Genomic DNA, 22141 nt, shown 5'->3' with positions numbered 1-22141 from the left:
AGTGAATTCTCAATATGCGTAAATGATTTTTCATTGATAATAAAGCACACAGGCATGTGCTGCAGTTCATTTAAATGATGATAATCCCAGTGTCGTAACTTCTGCATCCTGATTGATACACTTAAGCGTAATATTTCGCCTTTTTATAAGTTATGTTATCTAGACTATTTCTATAATATTTTGCTGATTTGAGAAATTTTTTCGAGATGACGTGGGCCCCCTCAACATAAGAATATCCGAAGAAAACATTTATTTTGTGTTTATACATGATCTATTTTACAATACTGTCCATATATTTTGTATTTGGCTCCATTAAGCTGACTGTATAGTAATTATTGTTGCCCATGCTTTTTTGACTTGCATACTTTTTATGCATCTCGTTCTCTTTTTTACATGTGTAGTCAAGTAAGTTTCTCCTGATTTGAGAAACTTTTTTTCAAGATGTAGTGAGCCCCACAACATAAAAAATATCTAACACTACTGGCTCTAAAAACCCCTGTCCGAATGAAAATCCCCTGTCTTCCCCTGTCACCCCCTGTGTTTTCACTGTCATCCCCTGTACAACCCCTGAGTGCCACTGTACAGAGCCCCTGTATACCCTGTCATTCCCTGTGCGCCCCTGTACACATCCCCTGTGTGCCACTGTAAGCCCTTGTCACCCCCTGTACGCCCCTGTCATCCCCTGTATGCCACTGTATACCCCTGTACATGCCCCTGACATCCCCCGTACGGCTTTTTACTGGTTTTTTTTTTCAATGTTATTTCCTTACTTCTACTTATGAAATCACAATGTTATATTTTGAGCTATATGTCAATATTTGCACTTAACAGTGCCGAATCACAAGACACACTGTTACCGTAATTTTAGAAATCACATGTTTTTGTTGATAATTTATTGATACTTAAATAATCATGCTAACAACTAAAGACTTCAGATTATTCGGGTGGTAAACCACAGGTGCGGGCGGGATTATTTTTGATATTAGATGTGAAAGCTCTCAGAGCATATAGTCCCCTATAGCTCGGAAACATCGCCACTCCTTTATGTTTTAAAAACAGACATAAAAAAAATCGACACAGAGTGATTTATTTATTTTCTAAAATTGTCTACATATATATATGTACACTTTACTTATGAATATCTTAAACCTATGAATCATATGATTCTTTGTAATAAACATTACAATAGAAACTATAAGATCAAGCGCGGCACATGCTTTTTTTTATTTAGTATATATCTAATCATATAGGTGCACACTAAAACCAATAAATCAGTCAGAATGTAGAATTTATAATGAGCCATGCAACAATAGAGTACACCTTTCTTCTTTTTTTAACCAATATCTTAGTTATCCCTTTATTATTTTCCCTTGAATAGCAAAATAAAGCATCAATAGCTTATAAAAGTTAAAGAAATGATTATATAAGCCTAAGAAATTATTTTAGTATGTTTGTTTACTACATGTATGTGTCTGACTGGCTTATTGGACTCTTGAATTGACTTCAAACTGATGATTTATTCTCATAATCAATTTCAATAATTTCTAAAATCTAATTTTCATATCCCTTTTTACTGCAAAGTGGAAACTAATTAGTTGCCAGTGAACAGAAATCTGCCGCAATCAAAATTTATGAATTATATAGTTTACCCGGGAATTAATTTCCTAATAAGTAAATATGCAATCCTAATTTCATCACCTATTCTTTATCATTCCGCGGCCCTGATCAGAACATACGCATCATTCATGTAAATGTAGAACTAGTGTTTTCTAAACATGTAGCATATAGACACTGAGAGAGAGAGAGAGAGAGAGAGAGAGAGAGGGAGAGAGAGAGAGAGAGAAAGAGAGAGAGATAGAGAGAAAGAGAGAGAGAGAGAGAAGGAGAGAGAGTTTGCATTGATTTTAAATTAAAAGTTATTAATAATTTACCCGGGAATTATTTTCCTAATAAGTAAATATGCAATCCTAATTAATTTTCATAACCATTTCTCTATAATTATTTAGATTCATTTAGACCTGTCAAATTGATTTTTAATTTATCAATGTTTTATTTTACACCAGATCAATTGATCAAAAACTGATGATTTATTCTCATAATCAATTTCAATAATTTCTAAAATCTAATGTTCATATCTCTTTTTACTGCAAAGTGGAAGCTAATTAATTGCCAGTGAACAAAAATCTGTTCAGAACATGTAAATGTGTTTTCTATACATCTAGGAGGTTATATAGATATTGAGAAATTTAAAAATGAGAGAGAGAGAGAGCATTGATTATGAATGAAATTTATGAATTATATAGTTTACCCGGGAATTAATTTCCTAATAAGGAAACATGCAATCCTAATTTCATCACCTGTTCTTTATAATTCCGCAGCCTTGTCAGAACATACACAACATGCATGTAAATGTAGAAATAGTGTTTTCTATACATGTAGCCTAAGGAGTTTATATAGATTCTGCGAGAGAGAGAGAGAGAGAGAGAGAGAGAGAGAGAGAGAGAGAGAGAGAGAGAGAGAGAGAGAGAGAGAGAAAGTGAGAGTTTGAATTGATTTAAACTAAAAGTTTCTAATCGTTTATTCGGGAATTAATTTCCTAATAAGTAAGCATGCAATCCTAATTAATTTTCAAAACCATTTCTCTATAATTATTTAGATAAACTTTGACCTGTCAAATTGATTTTTAATTTATCAATGTTTTATTCTACACCAGATCAATTGATCAAAAAACTTGAAGACACATGATTAACAACTAGCTGATTGAAGCTACATTTTTCAAAGGAGAGGATTTTGTTATTTTTTTTTCTCACTCGTTCAGTGATTATATAATAGCTGCTGTACACAGGCCATCTTGACAATTTGCAGTGCACGGTAGCGAGATAGGGAAAAATAGATGAAAGACACACGTGTACATGTATATATACACACACTTCCTTAGATCTGAATGGTCGGTCAGTGATTATATAATAGCTATATATACTGTATACAGCCCTTCTTGACAATTTGCAGTTCACGGTAGCAAGAGATGATAGACACACGTGTACATGTATATATACACACACTTCCTTAGATCTGAATGGTCGGTCAGTGATTATATAATAGCTATTTATACTGTATACAGCCCTTCTTGACAATTTGCAGTGCACGGTAGCGAGACTGGGAACAATGAGGTGACAGACACAGGTGTACTTGTATATACACACACGTCCTCAGGTCTGGATGCTCGGTAATGCACCACAATAATGCAATATGTTGTTTAAACACTCCTTATTACTTTTCTCCCAGTCAGTCAAGTGAAGAAACAAGAAATTGAAAATTTCGATTTTTCAGTTCTGAGAATTTCAAATATGAAAAGATTGAAGAGCTTTAGATTCAGATCATTATTTGGCACGTTGATTTGAATTAAAACTGTATAATCATAATATTGCTCTTTTATGTTTTTCATTTTTCAAATCAAGTCAAATTTAAATAAATGTATATTTTTCTAATCCGAAACCCGTAACATTGTTTAAGATAAAGCATGTGTCTATATATGTTACCCCGTTACCGGCATTTGTATTAGTCGTGCATTAAATCATTCATTGACCGTATCATTGCTCTATATGCATAAGGACAATTCTATAATATTAAAAGAGAAAGAAGCCAATAATGCATATAAATATTTACTAATCTGGAAAATACACACTGATAGAAGTTAAAAGTGTCAATGGACCGATCTAGTCCCCCCTTCCGACCAAAATCAACTCTCTCTCTCTCTCTCTCTCTCTCTCTCTCTCAATACATGATTTATCAAAAAAATTGCTGCATGACAGCAAATACCAGCAATTTACGTGAACTTCTTAAAGACTATTTAATTCTGTATATCATTACATTGGGCAAAACAGTCAAAATTTAGGTGATCATTTCATCATTTCGATCTAAGTATGGTTATCGGCACGTGCTGATCATGTTGTGTTATAATTATGCGCTTTAGCTAATCTAAGGCAGGTTACATGACACAGAACATTGAAGATTTCACGCACTCCTCCACTTATTTTTCTTTCTTTTATTTTTTTTTTTACAAATTACAGAACACTGTCATTTGTTTAAACGCATGTAATAAAATAAGCGGTTTATCGGTATACAAGTAAATCTTGATTTGTGTCAATGTTGAGTCAAAATTATTCACGTTTGTAGTAATATTGCCCTCTTTGAAATGCAAAGAAAAACAATCACCGTCTAAAGCATGAATGCTTAATATAAATTTTAAAAATCCGAATTAATCAAAAGCTATTTATTTACTTAGCGAGCAGTTAAAGATCGTACATGGGATGTCAGGGGCATACACAAGGGTATACAATGGCTTACAGGGGATGACAGGGGCATACAGGGGGTGACAGGGGCTTACAGTGGCACACAGGGGATGTGTACAGGGGCGCACAGGGAATGACAGGGTATACAGGGGCTCTGTACAGTGGCACACAGGGGATGTACAGAGGGTGACAGTGAAAACACAGGGGATGACAGGGGAAGACAGGGGATTTCCATACGGACAGGGTTTTTTAGAGCCAGTAGTGTAAATAATACAAGACATTTAATTTTTTTTAGTACAGGATCTATTTTACTACAATGTCCAGTAATAATTCTATTTTCAGAATATTACTAAATAAGTATTCAAAATGTGCTTTATTTCAAATTAAAGGGTTTTTGTTTATTGTTGTATTTTTTATTTTATTTTTTTGGTGCCTCTTTGGAGAAAATGCGTTGTTATTGCCCTTTTTGTGTGTTATAATATACATTTGTTGAATGGGGTCTCGAGCAACAGTTAATATGTCGGACTGGCTCGCAAAGTTTTGCCTAGGGCCTGTCTGACATATCAATTGTTGCCCGAGACACAGTCAGCAATTGCTTTGTTATACCCCTACTAATTTTATGACTTTGCGGAATATGACGTAACCGGTCAACAGTCTTTTTAACAGTCGCTTTAACAGTTCCAATCAAACAGTCCAACAGTCAAAATGCAGGACTTTCTTGTATAGAGTTATATAGTAACTGTTTGACAGGGGTATAACAATGTTAATTGGCAATTTTAATCTCAAACAAAATATTGTTTTTGTAATTTATAAGTGATAAATGTTTAAGTAAACGATTTAAAAACTAGTCAAAATATGTAAATAAAAAAGAAAATGCTTTTGAGTTTTAAAGTAAAATCGTGACATGATATTGAAATCCCATTCAAAAAAGGAATATCAAAGTAAAACTAGTAGGCTAATTGTTCTCGAACAATTAGAGGTCTTACCACCTAATATTTTAATGAATTGCTAGATTGCTCAATAAGGTATCATATAAAGACTAAAGCTAACAATAGAAGAGAGTGCTGTAGAGGCTAGCTGTCTTGGTGCAAAATGAATAACAAGTTTCACTTGAGTAACCACAGGACTTGATGTGATACCTGGCTGACCCAATTGAATACCTTATTGCGCAATCCAGCAAGCTATGGAAACCTGTATTTCAAATGATATGAACATTCATTAATTAACAGACTTCCAAATGACCTTGACCTTTGACATTTATGTCATTTTGTTCGGCCAATGTAGACGCTTCTATTCCAAGTGTTCCGAAGTCTGTACGACAAATAAAAAAGAAGTTGGAAATGATTTTATAGAAATTTAAAAACTTTCAGGGGCAATAACTACTAGAAGGGGGCTTCAGATCCTTTTTAGGAGTAAATAGATTGAATAACCCTCCAAGTGTACTGAATACATTGGTAAAAGTTCCAAGTCTCTATCTCTTATGGTTTCAGAGGAGTAGTGATAACAAGCATTTCGTACAATAGGGGCTATAACTCTGTAATTATTCAAAGGTATAAGCCAAGGGGCTATATTTTAAAATGTCTTAACATGTCCTACTACATCCATCAAAAGGTTTTTCTCTACCACCCTAAACAAAAGAGATATAAAAACTCATTAATTAACAGCTTCTCAAATGACCTTGATCTTTGACCTTTATGTCGTTTTGTTTGGCCAAAGAAGACGCTTCCATCTCAAGTGGTCTGAAGTCTCTATGATAAATAATAAAGAAGTTGGAAGTGATTTTATAGAAATTTAAATACTTTCAAGGGCAATAACTACTACAGGGGGGCCTCAGATCCTTTTGGTATGAATAGATTGAAGAACCCTCTAAGTGTAATGAAGACATTGGTAAAAGTTCCAAATCTCTATCTCTTATGGTTTCAGAGGAGTAGCGATAACAAGCATTTCCTTTTCAAAGGGCAATAACTCTGTAAGTTCTGGGAGTTCTTTGACACAGGGTCAATAGGTACCATAACTTTTAATGGGCATTAACATAACGTTTAAATTGTTTGGATAACTATAATAACAAAAAAGTCACCCCGAGCTAAATAAAAAAAAAAGAAGAATAAACTAGTAGACTAATTGTTCTCGAACAATTAGAGGTCTTTCAACCTCATTGTTTTTTATTTTTATTTTTTCTGCGTTACTTCATAAAAAAGTGTCAAACGATTAAGTTAGCAATTTTTTTTATTGCTTGACCTTGACCTTTGACCTTTATGTCATTTTGATCTGTCAAGGTAGACGCTTCAATACCAAGTGATCCGATGTATCTATGATTATTGATTCAAAAGTTATTTGTGTTTTTATTGAATGTTCGATACTTTCAGTGGCAATAACTGCTAGAAAGAGACTTTGGACCCTTTCAGTATGAATAGATTGAAGGAGCGTCTAAGTGTACTGAATACATTAGTAAAAGTTTCAAGTCTTTATCTCTAACGGTTTATTAGTAGTAGCGATAACAAGCATTTTGTACAATAGGGGCAACAACTCTATAATTGTTATATGGTAAGGGTCAAAGGGTAATAGTTTGACATGTCTTATGATGTCCTACTACATCCATGAAAAAGTTTTTCTCTACCACCCTAAACAAAAGAGATCTGAAAACTCATTAATTAAGAGATTTCCAGATGACCTTGACCTTTGACCTTTATGTTATTTTGTTCGGCCAAGGTAGACGCTTCAATTCCAAGTGGTCCGAAGTCTCTATGACAAAAAATAAAAACGTTGAAAGTGATTTTATAGAAATGTAAATACTTTCAGGGGCAATAACTACTAGAAAGGGGGCTCAGATCCTTTCGGTATGAATAGATTGAAGAACCCTCGAAGTGTACTGAAGACATTGGTAAAAATTCCAAGTCTCTATCTCTTATGGTTTCAGAGGAGTAGCGATAACAAGCTTTTCGTACAATAAGGGCAATAACTCTGTTATTATTTAAAATAAGGAGCCAAGGGGTTATATTTCAAAATGTCTTAAGATGTCCTATTACATCCATAAAAAAGTTTTTCTCTACCACCCTAAACAAAAGAGTTCTAAAAACTCATTAATTAACGGATTTCTAACTGACCTTGACCTTTGACCTTTATGTTTTTTTGGTCGGCCAAGGTAGACGCTTCCATCCCAAGTGGTCCGAAGTCTCTATGATAAATAATAAAAAAGTTGAAAGTGATTTTAAGGAAATTCAAATACTTTCAGGGGCAATAACTGATTGAAGGGGGTCTCGGATCTTTTCGGTATTAGTAGATTGAAGAACCCTCTAAGTGTACTGAAGACATTGGTTAAAGTTTCAGGTCTCTTTCTCTTATTGTTTCAGAGGAGTAGCGATAACAAGCTTTTCGTAAACAAGGGCAATAACTTTGTAAGTTCTGGGGGTTATCAAGAACAGGGTCATTTGGTATTATAACTTTAAATGGTCAATTACATGAAGAAAAAATTGTTTCAATATGTCTTATGAAAAAAAAGGTGTCCCTTGGAAAATAGAAAAGAAAAATAATAAGAATAAAAAACATAAAGAAAACAAAAGGTCTTTCACCTGAAAGGTGGAAAGACCTAAAAACCAAAAAAACAAGAGGTCTTTCACCTGAAAGGTGGAAAGACTTAACGAGTGGACTAATTGTTCTCGAACAATTAGAGGACTTTCCACCTCATTGTTTTTTATGTTTGAAATAAGATTGCTTCAATAGAATAAAGTATTTTTCTGTGTTACTTCATAAAAAAAGTGTCAAATGATTAAGTTTGTAATTTTTTATTGCGTGACCTTGATCTTTGACCTTTATGTCATTTTCATAAATATCATTTCTTATATTAGCAAAAAAACGACGAAAAAAAACCCAGTTGTTTATTGATATTGTTATGAACCTCTCCAGTCGATGAAATTCTTGGACTTACTACAGCGATAAATTTTAAGGACGCAGCCTGGTCTAGATTGCACGGTTGAGGTTTTACATCAATCTCGCAGAAAAAGCCTATGCTGCAGCCACTCTACACCCCCATGGAAACATGGGTCCAAAAGGTTCCCCACCAGTTGTAGACATGGCATTTTCACCCTCCGGTACTATAATAGACCTCACGCTGTATGTTAAGTTCAAGACTAATACATTTTCTAAAATTCAAATTCTAATTTGGACTTAACTTTGGGAATCCATGGTTTTTATAAGTAAGTAGTACTACATAAGTAGTACTACATAACCAACAATACAAAACGAACAAAAGATGACGCCATGAATTGTGAAGTGTACTACAATGGTATACCACGACTTTCAAAAACTAGTAAGTTCTTAATCAAATTCACTGGATCTTTTCTTTGGCAATACATTTGAAGTTACAAAAATATTTTAGTTTTCCTTTCCATTATCTTCTGATTTGGTGACGTTGAATAGACGTCGAGTTCTTCTTATTTTTCCTACATGTACATCTGGGTTGAATTTAACCAGGACAGTCATATATAAATTGTTCTACTCAGAAATATTCGGCCAAAAACCTCAATATTTCAATCGTAATTCAACATTCAGTTTCTCTTTTCGACAAACGTTTATTATCATCCATGATATTTTTATTTCAAATTACAAACTAAAAATTAACCAATACCATTGGTTGCATATCGTGAGTGTATAAATAGTGGATCAGCCATTGATTGCCATTTTAAACAGAAACAAAGGCTTATGCCAAATTAATAATCAATGCCGTATTATGTACTTTATAGCAAATGAGCAGCGGGTGACATTTGTCTTTTTCTTCATACGTAGCCGTAAAACGAGATAGCTATGAATTTGTTTTGAATGAGAAAAAAAAGAGTTTTTGTTCGGAAAAGTTCTTTTTCAGGAACATATCCAGCAAAAAGTAATTAATTCATAGCGTTGCGTCTGAAAAGAGGAAATGCCGTTTAAAACCTATTTGTATTAGCTGCATTTTGCAGTAAAATTTAAAGGCATATCATGTTCTAACAGGGGAGGATTCTGGAATAACCTTTAATAGCTCATCAGTCTTTTGTTTTTTCTTGGCGGATATTCAAGAACAATCAATCGCATTTAAAATCAATGATTTCAGAAATTTTTTTGTACGATTGGCAACAATTTTTTAAAATAACTACTTTAATGAAGTCTTTAACAAATCTTGATATTAATATCCTGAAATTTGAATCGTCAAAATGAGAGAAAAAATTAAAATGAAATGAATACAAAAATATTCAACACACAAACAGTTCAAAGAACATGTATAATCTCAATGTAATCACCCTCTTTGTAATCACACAAATAAAAAAAAGACAATCCAGCAATAAGAATGTATCAAACACTACCCTCTATTTCACTGAAAGCAAAACGCTTCAATATAATATGTACGCAATTGTGTATATTTCTTTCCTAAAAGGTTTTTTTTTAAACGTTAAAAGTAAAATGCTTAAACTTCGTCATGAAAACATAATAATAGAGAAGAGTTCCCTAAGATATTTAGAGTGTTTTCTAGAAAATTTGCACTGGGATCTTCGCTCCATAATAGAGATTAAATGTACCTCACTCTGAAAAGGTAATGTCACCTTGTGACAAATTCAAAACTGCAGATGAACTCAATTACCTCCTTATATCTGCACCACATTGTCATGATATTCTTCAAAGTAAAAACAGCACAAAACTGGAAGCTATAAAAAATTTTGAAATAATATCAAATAGAAAAAAACCGCAAAAATAAAATTGATGACTTCCTTTAATACGAAATATCCGCGTAAGTCTACCATCTTTTGTAAAACAACCCATGCTTTTTATCTAAATACATAAATTTACATAAATTTAGACTGTTCTGTCCTCCGTACAAATTATTTTAGGTTTCAAGTTGTCAAAAAGAAAACCACCCATATTTTTTTCCAAAACCATGTTGCGGCATGTTTTGGTTGCAGGGGACACAAATTTGCACAAAAGACCTGGTCAAAATTATGAAATAAAGGAAGAACCTGGGTTTGGCTGGGTATTTGAGGGGTAAACATTGCTAAAATATTGATTGCATTCATTTTGTGGAAAGAGGAGACACTTTAGTATTGGTAGCACTTTTCAACAGATATGAAATGAAAATGCAAAACAGTGACCAACGTTTACTTTCGGTTTTCCGAACCAGAAATGTCACCCGAAAAAAAGTTGATTGACACCCCCCCCCCCCCCCCCCAATCAATTGGTGATTATTTGCATGGGTAGACATTTAGCTACAAATCATATGGTAGTTTATGGCAGTTGCTTGTGAAATGTGAAAAAGGGCATTTTTTCCGAAAATTATGAGATGTTCTCTGGTTACCCTATCAAATGCTATTATGTATGTTGTACTTGTTTTATTCTAAAATGTTTAAAAATGCCCAGGAATCAGGACAGTGTGTGAATTTAAAAATCCACTGAAAATTAGATCACATATATGGGCACCACCTGATTCACATTTCTTCGACAAAAAAAAGAAAACTATCCTTCGCCACCTTAGTTTGTAGATTGATTTTTTGGAGGTTTTAGGGAAATCGCTGTAATAATCTGTCTTTATAATAATAAATCATTTATAACTCCGTTATTTGATTTCTAATGCATGTCTGGAGTTTTGAATGTTTATGTGAATCTTTGTGATTTTTCAATATATCCTGTCTATTAGTAGAACGCATCATTTCAGTTTTCATTGCATTACATACACGTTGAATTGTTATGTGTGAATCAAATTCTGATCAAAATTGTTTGTTTGTTTTGTTTTGTTTTTTTGTTTTGTTTTTTTTTTTTTTGGTGTTTTTTATGTTCTTTCTGCTTGTATCTTGCTTTACTGACAGGTGATATTTCTTTCTTTTGATCCGAAATAAATGAAATTTGCATACAATATTTTTGTTCATTATTAAGACTCTTTGACATCAATTCATACATTTCTCGACTATATTATATTGTTTGCCAGTTCTATAATTTAATAATAAAATCGAAATGCGTCTTAAGGCTCTTTTTCTCTTGCCTTATTTCTGCCAGTTTGTTCATCAACTGATTTCCAGTCCTTTCATATATTAGATATTCTATACTTTTTGCTCTGTAAGCAGATATGTAGTTTGTTTTAATGATGAGTTTATGCTGATAAATTACAGGTCATTCTCGAGTTATTTCATCCATCATTGGTTCTATATACATTGCTCTATTCTGCTTGCAATTATGTACATTTATGTAGGCTACATCTGGTGATTTATTTGATGTTAAGGTTCATGTGAACAGTTTATAGAGTTATGACCCTTAGTCTGGTACATGTGTGAGGCTTAAATAGGTTTCATGAAAGAGATGTAGTAAATTCTTAATATATGTAAATGATTTTGCATTGATAATAAAGCACAGAGGCATGCGCTGCAGTGTATTTTAGTTCATTTAAATAATAATTATCACAGTGTCGTGACCTCTGCATCTTGATTGTTGCACGTAGATAATAACTCACTTAAGCGTAATTTTTCGCCTTTTTATAAATTATGGTATCTCAAATCTTTCTATAGTATTTGCTGATTTCGGAAACTTTTTCAAGATGACATAAGAATATCTGAAAAAAACATTCATTTTTTTGTTTATACAACATCTATTGTACAATACTGTCCATATATTTTGTATATGGCTTCATTAAGCTGACTGTATTGTAAATATTGTTGCCCATACTAGATGAGTTGTCAATATGCATTAATATGTTTGCTTTTTTGACTTGGATACTTTTTTATTTATCTCGTTCTCTATCTTATTATTAATTATTATTATTTCTGATTTGAGAAACGTTTTTCAAGATGTAGTGAGCCCCACAAAATGAAAATATCGAAAGCATACAAGTCATTTAAATCTTTTTACTACAGGATCTATTTTACTACTTTGTCCAGCTATCTTGAATATGGTTCCATAAAGCTGATTTAATTGAAGCTATTGTTGTCTAGGTGAGCGATGTGGCCCATAGGCCTCTGCTTTGTTGTTTAGCCGAGCTGTACGTGCTCGTTGAAAGGTGTCTTTGTTTACTTTTACCATATATTTAGTGGGCGCATGGAAAATTAAGATTTAATCGAAGATGTATAAATGAAAAAAAAAAGAATACACCCCCAAAGGCAAATAAAACGGAGAATGAGGAATGAATGGTTATATTTAAATCATCCAAAGTATGGTACATCTGAAACGATTAGTCTGCCATTCATAATCAATCTTCCCTGTTACATGTAAATGGATCTGGAATATAATTGGAGGCGGTGTAATAATATTATGCTAACCATGCTGTGTTTGGTATACTGATACATTGGGTAACGAATGATGATCTTCTGTGCATCCTTCACCTGATGATTATAAGGATTAACCCGTCTCTTGTTGACGCTGTCCTAATGTTTTCTCTCGCCAGATTACGTGCATTGCTACATTAGCGTTTATCATGTCGAAAAAGAGTACCAATAATAAATAAAAAGAGAGAAACCTTTCATTGTTTTTTTTAATATTTTATTGTACACGAAATCCACAACAACAACTTTTTTCTTACAATTTAGAAGCTTTGCTTTGAGTAAATAACATTTTATTAACTTTTTAACGCATAAAAATGTAAACGAGTGTTATAAACATACAAAGTCTATATAATAAATTTTGTGTCACGAAAAATAGTACAAACTCTTTTTTCATGTTTTTATTTAATGACATTACCGGTATATGTAATTACTGTAACCAAAAATGTTGATCATTTATCTTGCAGATGCAGTGTCCGTAGACAAGATTTATAAGTGTTTTATTTTACATAAGCAGGCACGAGTGAAGCTTTTAGTTTTTATTGCATGACATTCAGATGACAGTGTTATTTTTTTTTAATACGTTAGAGGGTTCTGTGGTCAATTAACTCTCTAAATAATCGACTTTAAAATATGTATTTGATTTGTATTTTTTGCTAACAGCTTTTATATTGAAAGACAAAAAAAATAATTCGAGATATCTTAGCTAATACTATTAGGTTGCTACTTTATTTTGGTTGTAAACGTACTCGTCTGATTCCGAAAAATGCAAACCAATTTTGCATGAAATGTTTTAATGCCAAAGTTTTCACAATTTTTGCGACATCAACAACAACAACACACACACACACACACACACATAGACAGAAAAACACTTTGACAGAACATGTATATAAAAAAGTATCTCACTTCGGGAATAAAATTAACTTTAAAAAATTGTTGGTTAGTTTGTTTTTTGGGTTTTTTTAAATTATTATTTTTTTTTTTTGGGGGGGGGGGGGGGGTTACAACAGCCATCATTTTCAAAGAAAAAAAACCTCTCACTAGTGATTCAGAACGTCATTAAATAAGTTACACACTAAAGCTCATTTTAAATTCGACGTTTGTATTAAAGAGGGTCTGCAGTATTATCCTTATTTAAATATGTTGAAGTAGAGTGGAGATCAATTAAACACGTAGTTTGTAAGGATGCTTCAAAGTAAATACCATTTATATATTGAAACCGGTAAATCATCAAAATTAATTTAAAATCCCAAAACTCGCAAGATGATATATTGTTACCTTATTTAAATGTAATCATTTAAAGTAGGGTAAAAATCATCTAAATTTTTTGAAAATGTAGAAAAGCAACAACAGCGACAACAACACACAGACATTCAATACATTGAAAAAACTGTATTATTTAGCATGTATCTTAACTTTTCTCTACTTAATAATTAAGGTGTGCGGTCAATTAACAATAATAAAATAGATTTCTAAACATATCAGTTCTTTTTTAACTTATAATATTTAAAAGAGGACATAAAGTAATATTGCTAGATTTAGAATGTTATCAAAAAGGTATTAAAATCTGTTTTATTTTTAATTAAAGTGTTTTTATGTTTTGTTTTTTCTTTAAATATGTTTATTTTTTTTTCTCAACGCGCTTGGCATCATAAAGAAGTTACATTTAAAAGTAAACATTAAAAGGATTCTACTTTTCAAAATATTATTTTCTTTAAACCAAAACCAAAAAAAAAACCAATCACAACAGTTTAAAAAAAACAACAACAACAACATTTTAACGAACTATAATTTTCTGCTTTTAATTTTTTCTGAAATTCTAACAAAAAAGCTACCTTCTAGGAAAAAAAAACACACGTGTTTTTAAAGTAGAAACGGTAAAACAACTTAGTATGGAATTTTTTTATGTCTATTAGTTTTCTTTGATGTGTTGGTACATGGGTACTGAGAAAAAATGTCGTTCCAATTGTTTTCCTCTTATACGGATATCCAGTATTTTTAGTATTTAAAATGTAGAAAACATTAAAAATGTACTTTTTGACATCTTTGTTACCAGAAATACACGTATCTGACATATACGCTTAAATTTGACCAAAAACAATCTAATGATAATAGCTATCGTTTCTGTCATGCATAATCAAACCACTATAAAACAATTTTAAGGATGAATTATGAACTTTGTACAGATTTATAAACAATAAAAAAATTCCATACAGTGTAACACTTGCACAACTACAACTAACATTCTAGCAATGCCTTCATTTTCCGTTTGTTTTGTAAAGTGTTCATTTCAAGGCTTTACTTTGTGACAAAATAGTGAACACTTTGTATCGAGTGTTGTCTGTGAAAATCATAATTAAAAATGAATCGGTTGACACGAACATTGATATTTGTTTCCTGCTTTTAAGCCGCTTTATTATCAATCTTAATATATTTTAAACACATTAAAGCCACATTTTATCATTTTTATTTTGGAAAGATAGGGTTTGATTATTAACCATTTTCTTTTTTACGGAAGGGCAAGCAAGTAAAAAATTTACAAATCGACTAAACTTTAATTCATAGGATGTCATTCCTTATATAACGAAACACTGTACATACATGCACTTTGGCAATACTGTGTACGGACCCAGCCCAAAGCAAATCGTACAGTTGATGTTTTACAGCAATATTGCAGAAAAACCATATGCTGCAGCACCCGTTTATATCCTGAAAACATCAGCCTAAAGTGTTCCCTACCAACTGTAGACACGGGGATCTCACCCTTCGTTACACTAATCGACCTTACGATGCATGTTAAGTTCATGACTGATGTATTTTTCCTCAAACAAAATATTGCTTCCGTTTGTTACTGCGTTATTAATTCGGATATAATCTTTTTTAAGATTGTTTTATCATAATAGTAACACAGTCATAACTGAGACCGTATGGTACCATCGTTTTGTAATTATCAATATATTGATTTATCAACGGCACAACCCTCGTTGATGGATCGCCAAATGAACAAATGTTCATAATCAATATACATATTGAATAAAAAGATGGGTTAAGAATTCAATAAACATGCATGACATGACAATGAAATTTCATTCAAAAGAATACATTATATGAAGTACTAAATTTCTCTAAATATTATATTTGTTACACAACAACAATCGCAAAAAAAAAAAGAATCTTCAAAATACCTGTCCCTACTCCGGTGATGATTCATACGGACTCAGCTTGGTTTAGATTGTACGGTTGAGGTTTTACAGCAGTATTGCAGAAAAACTATACGCTGCATCAGTTTTACATCCCGAAAACACGAGTCCAAATTTTCCCCCATCAACTGTATACACAGTAAGCACACCCTCCGGTACTTTAACAGACCGCACGCTGTATGTGACATTTCTGACTGGTACATTTTCTTCATATACAATATTAGTTTCATTTATTAAACTGCCATTAATGCGGATCGAGTTCTTTAAGGATTGCTTCATCAAAATAGTTACATAGTTAAAACTGAAACCGGATGGTACCACTGTTTTGTAGTAATCAATGTATTGATTTATCCCCGACACAGCCGTCATGGAAGGATCACCCATTCTAGAACTGCTAGACCGTAAACCAAAACTTGTGACAGTTATGGGTGTGTTTGATTCAATCACACATGCTTGTATACTGGATATTATAGTGTCGAACGAATCCAATTTATTCACTGTTACTGTCCGAGTTACTCCGTCAATCGTGTACGATATGGTGCTGTTTTCTGTCGCTGTTATACGAATTTTCGTGCGTCGATTGTTTGAATTTGGGGGTACTATGTATGTTTTGTCTAAGTCTCTATTCGGAATTAATTGTTGAATAAGATGATCACAGGCACCTCTGTTTTCAAGCCTATTACAGATATTTCCCGAAAAAACAGCGATAGGTGCATATGATTCAATAACTGTTCCTGTCAAATCTGTTTCATGGGAAATTTGATATGTTTCAAATCGATCAAGAGTTAAATTGTATACATCGCCATTCAAAAATGAGTGTTCGTTGATATACAAAGAAATGTTTCGTTTCATCTTAAAAGTTATTGAAATTGACGTGTTGTTTTGAATAGAAGCGAAAGCAAACTGACTCTTATAGTTGGATCGCGATGGCTCTGTCGATATAACAACATATTTGGTTGACAGTTTATGTAGAGGAACAATTGCAGTCCCTCCGGAAGAATAGAGATGATAGTCAAAGATTACGCAAAACGCATTGTCAAACGTTTCGAGGAGTATTGACTTTACTTCTTTCTCAAAGCTTTTCAGTTTGATTGCAGATGGAATAGTAATATGATGGCTAGATGAAATAGTTATACGTCTGTCTATCTGTTGTTTTAGGGTATGGTTTAGACGTGAAGATGTCGTTATATCCATGATTGCGCCTTTCTTTGTTGTAATGTATAAATCTTTCATGGTTTTTCGATTTTTTGCCATAAACAAAACGATAAAACCTGTTTTTTCACTTTCTGCAATGCAAATAATTGAAAACAATAATACATACCACATCATTTAATTCGAAATCCATCAGTATTTCGGTTTATAGTAATTATATTTAATTGATTATTGAAATGTAAATCCTAAATAAATTGTGTTTTTTTTTACAACAGAATATGTATTAAATAAATTATTTTTTTGACAATTATTTTCTCAAATAATTCATGCCATAAGAAATAGTTTTGTCTTGTAGAGTGTTAACATACAAACACATTAACCCATACTCTTTGTAAGATATATGTACATATTAAAGAAATGATACGATATATTCATTAAAAAAGTTTGATGAAGTTGGCATAATTTTTTTACCTATGTTTGCGCACAAGCAAACATATTTATATAAAAAAATCCCTAACATGTTTCTTATAAATGCGCTGATGATCAAAAATGTTAAGGCGTGTGTAGTCAGTAATAATCGTTGAGGTACATGTAGCAACAATTAAACTGAATATAATTTAATTTCAATTTGCATTACGAAAATTGGCATGTTATAATTAAAAAAACAAATACATACCATTAAGTTTTACAGTAGGATCGAAGAAAAAACGCCACCCATTTTCAGGGACAGTCATGTGTAATGGATTGCATGAAGCAAAGAGAAGGCACACACCCGTCAGTAGGTTGAAGTTGAAACAGTTGCATCCAGTACCACAAAGTGCGCTGCAAATTAGGACAGAACCCGTTGTCTTGTTGTATAAGGGGTCCTTTACAAACACTTTGTTGTCAAATTCGGGATTAGCTTGATAACTTTCGGAACTAATGGCTTTTGTAAGTCGCAAATACATGTATATTACCAACAATACAAGACGAACAATAGATAAATCCATGATTTGTGAATATTACTACAATGGTATACCGCGACTTTAAAAACTAGTAAGTTCTTAATCAAGTTCACCGGATCTTTTCTTTGTCAATGAATTGGAGTTACACAAATATTCCAGTATTCCTTTCCATTATCTTCTGATTTGGTGACGTTGAATAGACTTTGAGTTTTTATTATTTTTCCTACATGTACCTCTCGATTGAATTTAACCAGGACAGTCATATAAAAATTGTTCTACTCAGAAATATTCGACCAAAAACCTCAATATTTCAATCGTAATTCAACATTCAGTTTCTCTTTTCGACAAACGTTTATTATCATCCATGATATTTTTATTTCAAATTACAAACTTAAAATTAACCAATACCATTGGTTGCATATCGTGAGTGTATAAATAGTGGATCAGCCATTGTTTGCCATTTTAAACAGAAACAAAGGCTAATGCCAAATTAATAATTAATGCCGTATTATGTACCTTTTAGCGAATGAGAAGCGGGTGACATTTGTCTTTTAGTTCATACGTAGCTTTAAAACGAGATAGCTATGAATTTGTTTTGAATGAGAAAAAAAGAGTTTTTATTCGGAAAAATTCTTAATATTCTTAAAATTCTAAAAAATATAGTAAATAATTCATAGCGTTGCGTCTGAAAAAAGGAAATGCCATTTAAAACGCATTTGTATTAGCTATATCCTGCAGTAAAATATCAGGGTTAGGATGAAATTCGTGATTAAAACATAATACAAAAGAAGATTCCAATAGTGTTTTCCAGAAAATTTGCAGTAAAATCGTCGCTACCAAATAGAGACTGACATATTATTTAATGCACCTGATTCTGAAAACGTAACGCAACATTGTGGCAAATTCAGAACTGCAGATGAACTCCAATACTATCTGAGTGTGCACCACATAATCATATAGTAGAAATAACTCTCTCCAAAATAAATACTGCATCAAACCAGAAGCTATAAAATTTCAAGAAATCATCTCAAATAGTAGCCCCATAAAACTTTGAAAAAAATGTATGACTTCCTTCATTACTTAAATATCCGAGTAATTATAACATCCTTTGTTAAATACCTGGGAAGATTTGCAAAGTACATACATCTATAATGTTCTGTCCTTCGTACAAAATATTTGAGGTTCGAGTTGTCAAAAGCAATCTAGCAGCATGTTAAGGTGACAGGAGATAGTTTCGCACGAAAGACCCGGCCAAAGTTTTGAAATAAAGGGGAAACCTGGGGTTTGGCTGGTTATTTGAGGGTTAAAAATTACTAAGTGTTTTTTGCATTAATTTTGTGGAAGGAGGAAACCTTGTCCATTTCACTGTTATGTGACACTTAATTACAGGTAGCACTTAAAATTGCAAAAAATACTATTTCCTATAATTAGACTCTTAATTGTTTAATGTTATTTTGAGGAAATAATAAAAAGCAAAAAATTAATAATAAATAATCGGCGTGTTGGTGAATTAGAAAAAAAGATAATAACGTCTGAATTTCCTCTGACCTCTATTGAAATAGCTGCTACAAGCCCTACATGCTGTTAGAAAAGACGTATAATTCAGTTTTAAATGGAAATTTCTTTCAACTAGTTATACTGTGAACCTGCATAAGTAGAACAAAATTAATGGAGTTGTGTTGCAAATACTACCATTATTTAAATAAAAAAGGCTAAATATCCGAATTTCCTCTGAGCTGACTTTTATAAAACATCACTCTGCGCGCTTCATGAAAGTCAATACTGCCATAAACGATTGTATTTCTAAAAACCAATCATATAAAGAGAAGAGGATTCTTTAAATTAACAATTGTTTTCACTTCCAATGTATATTAAAGAGTTTATCTTAATAGTAATTAACATAATGCCATAGTTGTGCATCTGATATAATCAAGAAACACTGGTCTCTGTACACAGAAAAGAAAAACATGCATGAAAACTTTAATACACACAACCTTTATTAAGCCTTTGTTGAAAGATTTAAAATACAGTCAAACCAAATAAATCACAGGTTTCATAAAAATCATATACTGACCAGGGATGGGGTAATTGAAAAAAGTATTTGTAATTGAGTGTAATTAATTACATTTTTCAAAGTAATTGAAAGTAATTTGTAATTGAGTATGTCTTCAATTACAAGTAACTGAATGTATTTAGATACATTCCAAAAATATTGTGTATTTTCAATTACTTTTTAATTACATCTTAATTACTTTTTTTTCCAAGTTTAAAATATGAAAAAGGTGTCTTATAATGATAAATAGATTTTATACATGTTTGGCATGGACTTTTGTTTATACAATAATTAAATTTCCCATCATGTTTCATATGTTTATACAGCATAACACACTGCCTAGGGCAATAGGTAACGATAGAATGTTGTGGAGGTGTGAACTCCTCTAATACCCAAGAACCCCCATTGATTTTAGACCTAAGGGAGTCAAAATATCTTATTCTTGTGAATTGTAGCAATTATTATTTATATACTGATATGCTGTACTGCCGAAAGTTGTACTTTCTGAATAAACATAGTTTTAATATGTGAATAAAAATTAATTCACTATAGAGAAAATGTTATTCAGAACCAAAAATGAACTCAATGGTACTTAATGAATTTAATGTTAAAGAAAATTTTTCTAGAAATTTTTCAAGAAATCTGATCTAAACTGACCTTAAGATTTATAAAAAAATACAACTAAAGTATTTGAAATGTAATTAATTACATTTATCAAAGTAATTGAGAGTAATTGATTACATTTTAAAAAATCAATGTAATTGTAATTGCAAGTAATTGATAAAATTGTCAATGTATTTGAAAGTAATTAATTACTTTTCAAAGTAATTGACCCCAACTCTGATACTGACTGTAATTAATTTGAATTTCCTCTATCAATCTTTAAAAGTTTTGTCTGATTTGGAAGGTATTGCATTAAAATGGGTGTTGGAAAATAGGAGAATCTTTCAAATGGTTACAGGTATAAAATGAAATTTGATACTTAATTATGATAATTCTTTAAATCATATCATCTGATTGGACTAAACAACACTGCAGATTCTGAAATAATTTATGATTTGTCCTAATGTATATACATGATTGTATGCAATCCTATAATTCCTATATATGCTGAACTTTGTACTTTGAACCCTTCCTTGGTCCCCATATTGGTCTTGATGCTATTTATAATGTATGATTTAGACTTTATCAGAATGATTATGCAGGGTAATATATAACAATGGTTCAGCCTCAATTTGAACTAAAAAATATAAATGTGGAAGGCCATACCTATTAAACTTCTTTTTCATCCGATCCTGCACGCTCGTGTTTAAATAAAACTTTACAAATCATATCATTATGGACCGCCTAAAAATTTTGGCTACAAAAAATAATAATCTTATTATTTTAATGCTCGCCCGCTCGTACTCTTTCCCACTTAATGTCCGACAAGCAAGATATTATATTGGTGTGGTCTAACTAGGATACGTATATTTTTCATGCAAAAATGATAAAAATATAGATAAGTTATCTATACCAGATAACTTTGGGAGCTAATGGCTTTTGTAAGTCGCAAATACAAGTACATTACCAACAATACAAGACGAACAATAGATAAATCCATGATTTGTGAAGATTACTACAATGGTATACCGCGACTTTAAAAACTAGTAAGTTCTTAATCAAATTCACCAGATCTTTTCTTTGTCAATGAATTGGAGTTACACAAGTGTTCTAGTATTCCTTTCTATTAACTTCTGATTTGGTGACGTTGAATAGACTTCGAGTTTTTCTTATATTTCCTTCCTCTCGATTAAAATTAACCAGGACAGTCATGATATTTCATTGCAAATTACAAACTAAAAATTAACCAATACCATGCATTGGTTGCATATCGTGAGTGTATAAATAGTGGACCAGCCATTGATTGCCATTATAAACAGAAACAAAGGCTTATGCCAAATTAATATTCATTGCCGTTTTATGTACTTTTTAGCGAATGAGAAGCGGGTGACATTTGTCTTTATGTTCATACGAAGCCTTAAAACGAGATAGCTATGAATTTGTTTTGAATGAGAACAAAAATAGTTTTTGTTCGGAAAAATTCTTTTTCAGGAACATATCCAGCATATAGTAACTAATTCATAGCGTTGCGTCTGAAAAGAGGAAATGCCATTCAAAACGTATTGGTATTAGCTGTATCCTGCAGTAAAACTTCACAGAATATCATGTTCTAACAGGGGAGGATTCTGGG

General features: G+C 32.0%; 1 protein-coding gene across 1 annotated transcript; it reads right to left on the bottom strand.

Moving 5' to 3' along the window:
* Positions 1-15485: 15485 nt before the first annotated feature.
* LOC128172885 (IgGFc-binding protein-like) lies at positions 15486-18170 on the bottom strand. Its single transcript, XM_052838595.1, has 2 exons — positions 17588-18170; positions 15486-17045 (listed from the first exon to the last, which is right to left on the bottom strand). The coding sequence occupies exons 1-2, from the start codon at positions 17898-17900 to the stop codon at positions 15808-15810; spliced, it is 1551 nt and encodes a 516-aa protein (XP_052694555.1). The 5' UTR covers positions 17901-18170; the 3' UTR covers positions 15486-15807.
* Positions 18171-22141: the final 3971 nt, after the last annotated feature.

Source organism: Crassostrea angulata, chromosome 2 (genome assembly GCF_025612915.1).
Source record: "Crassostrea angulata isolate pt1a10 chromosome 2, ASM2561291v2, whole genome shotgun sequence".
In the NCBI taxonomy this organism is placed as follows: domain Eukaryota; kingdom Metazoa; phylum Mollusca; class Bivalvia; order Ostreida; family Ostreidae; genus Magallana; species Magallana angulata.
Note: the sequence above shows the minus strand (reverse complement) of the source record. Positions and strands in the feature narration are given on the sequence as shown.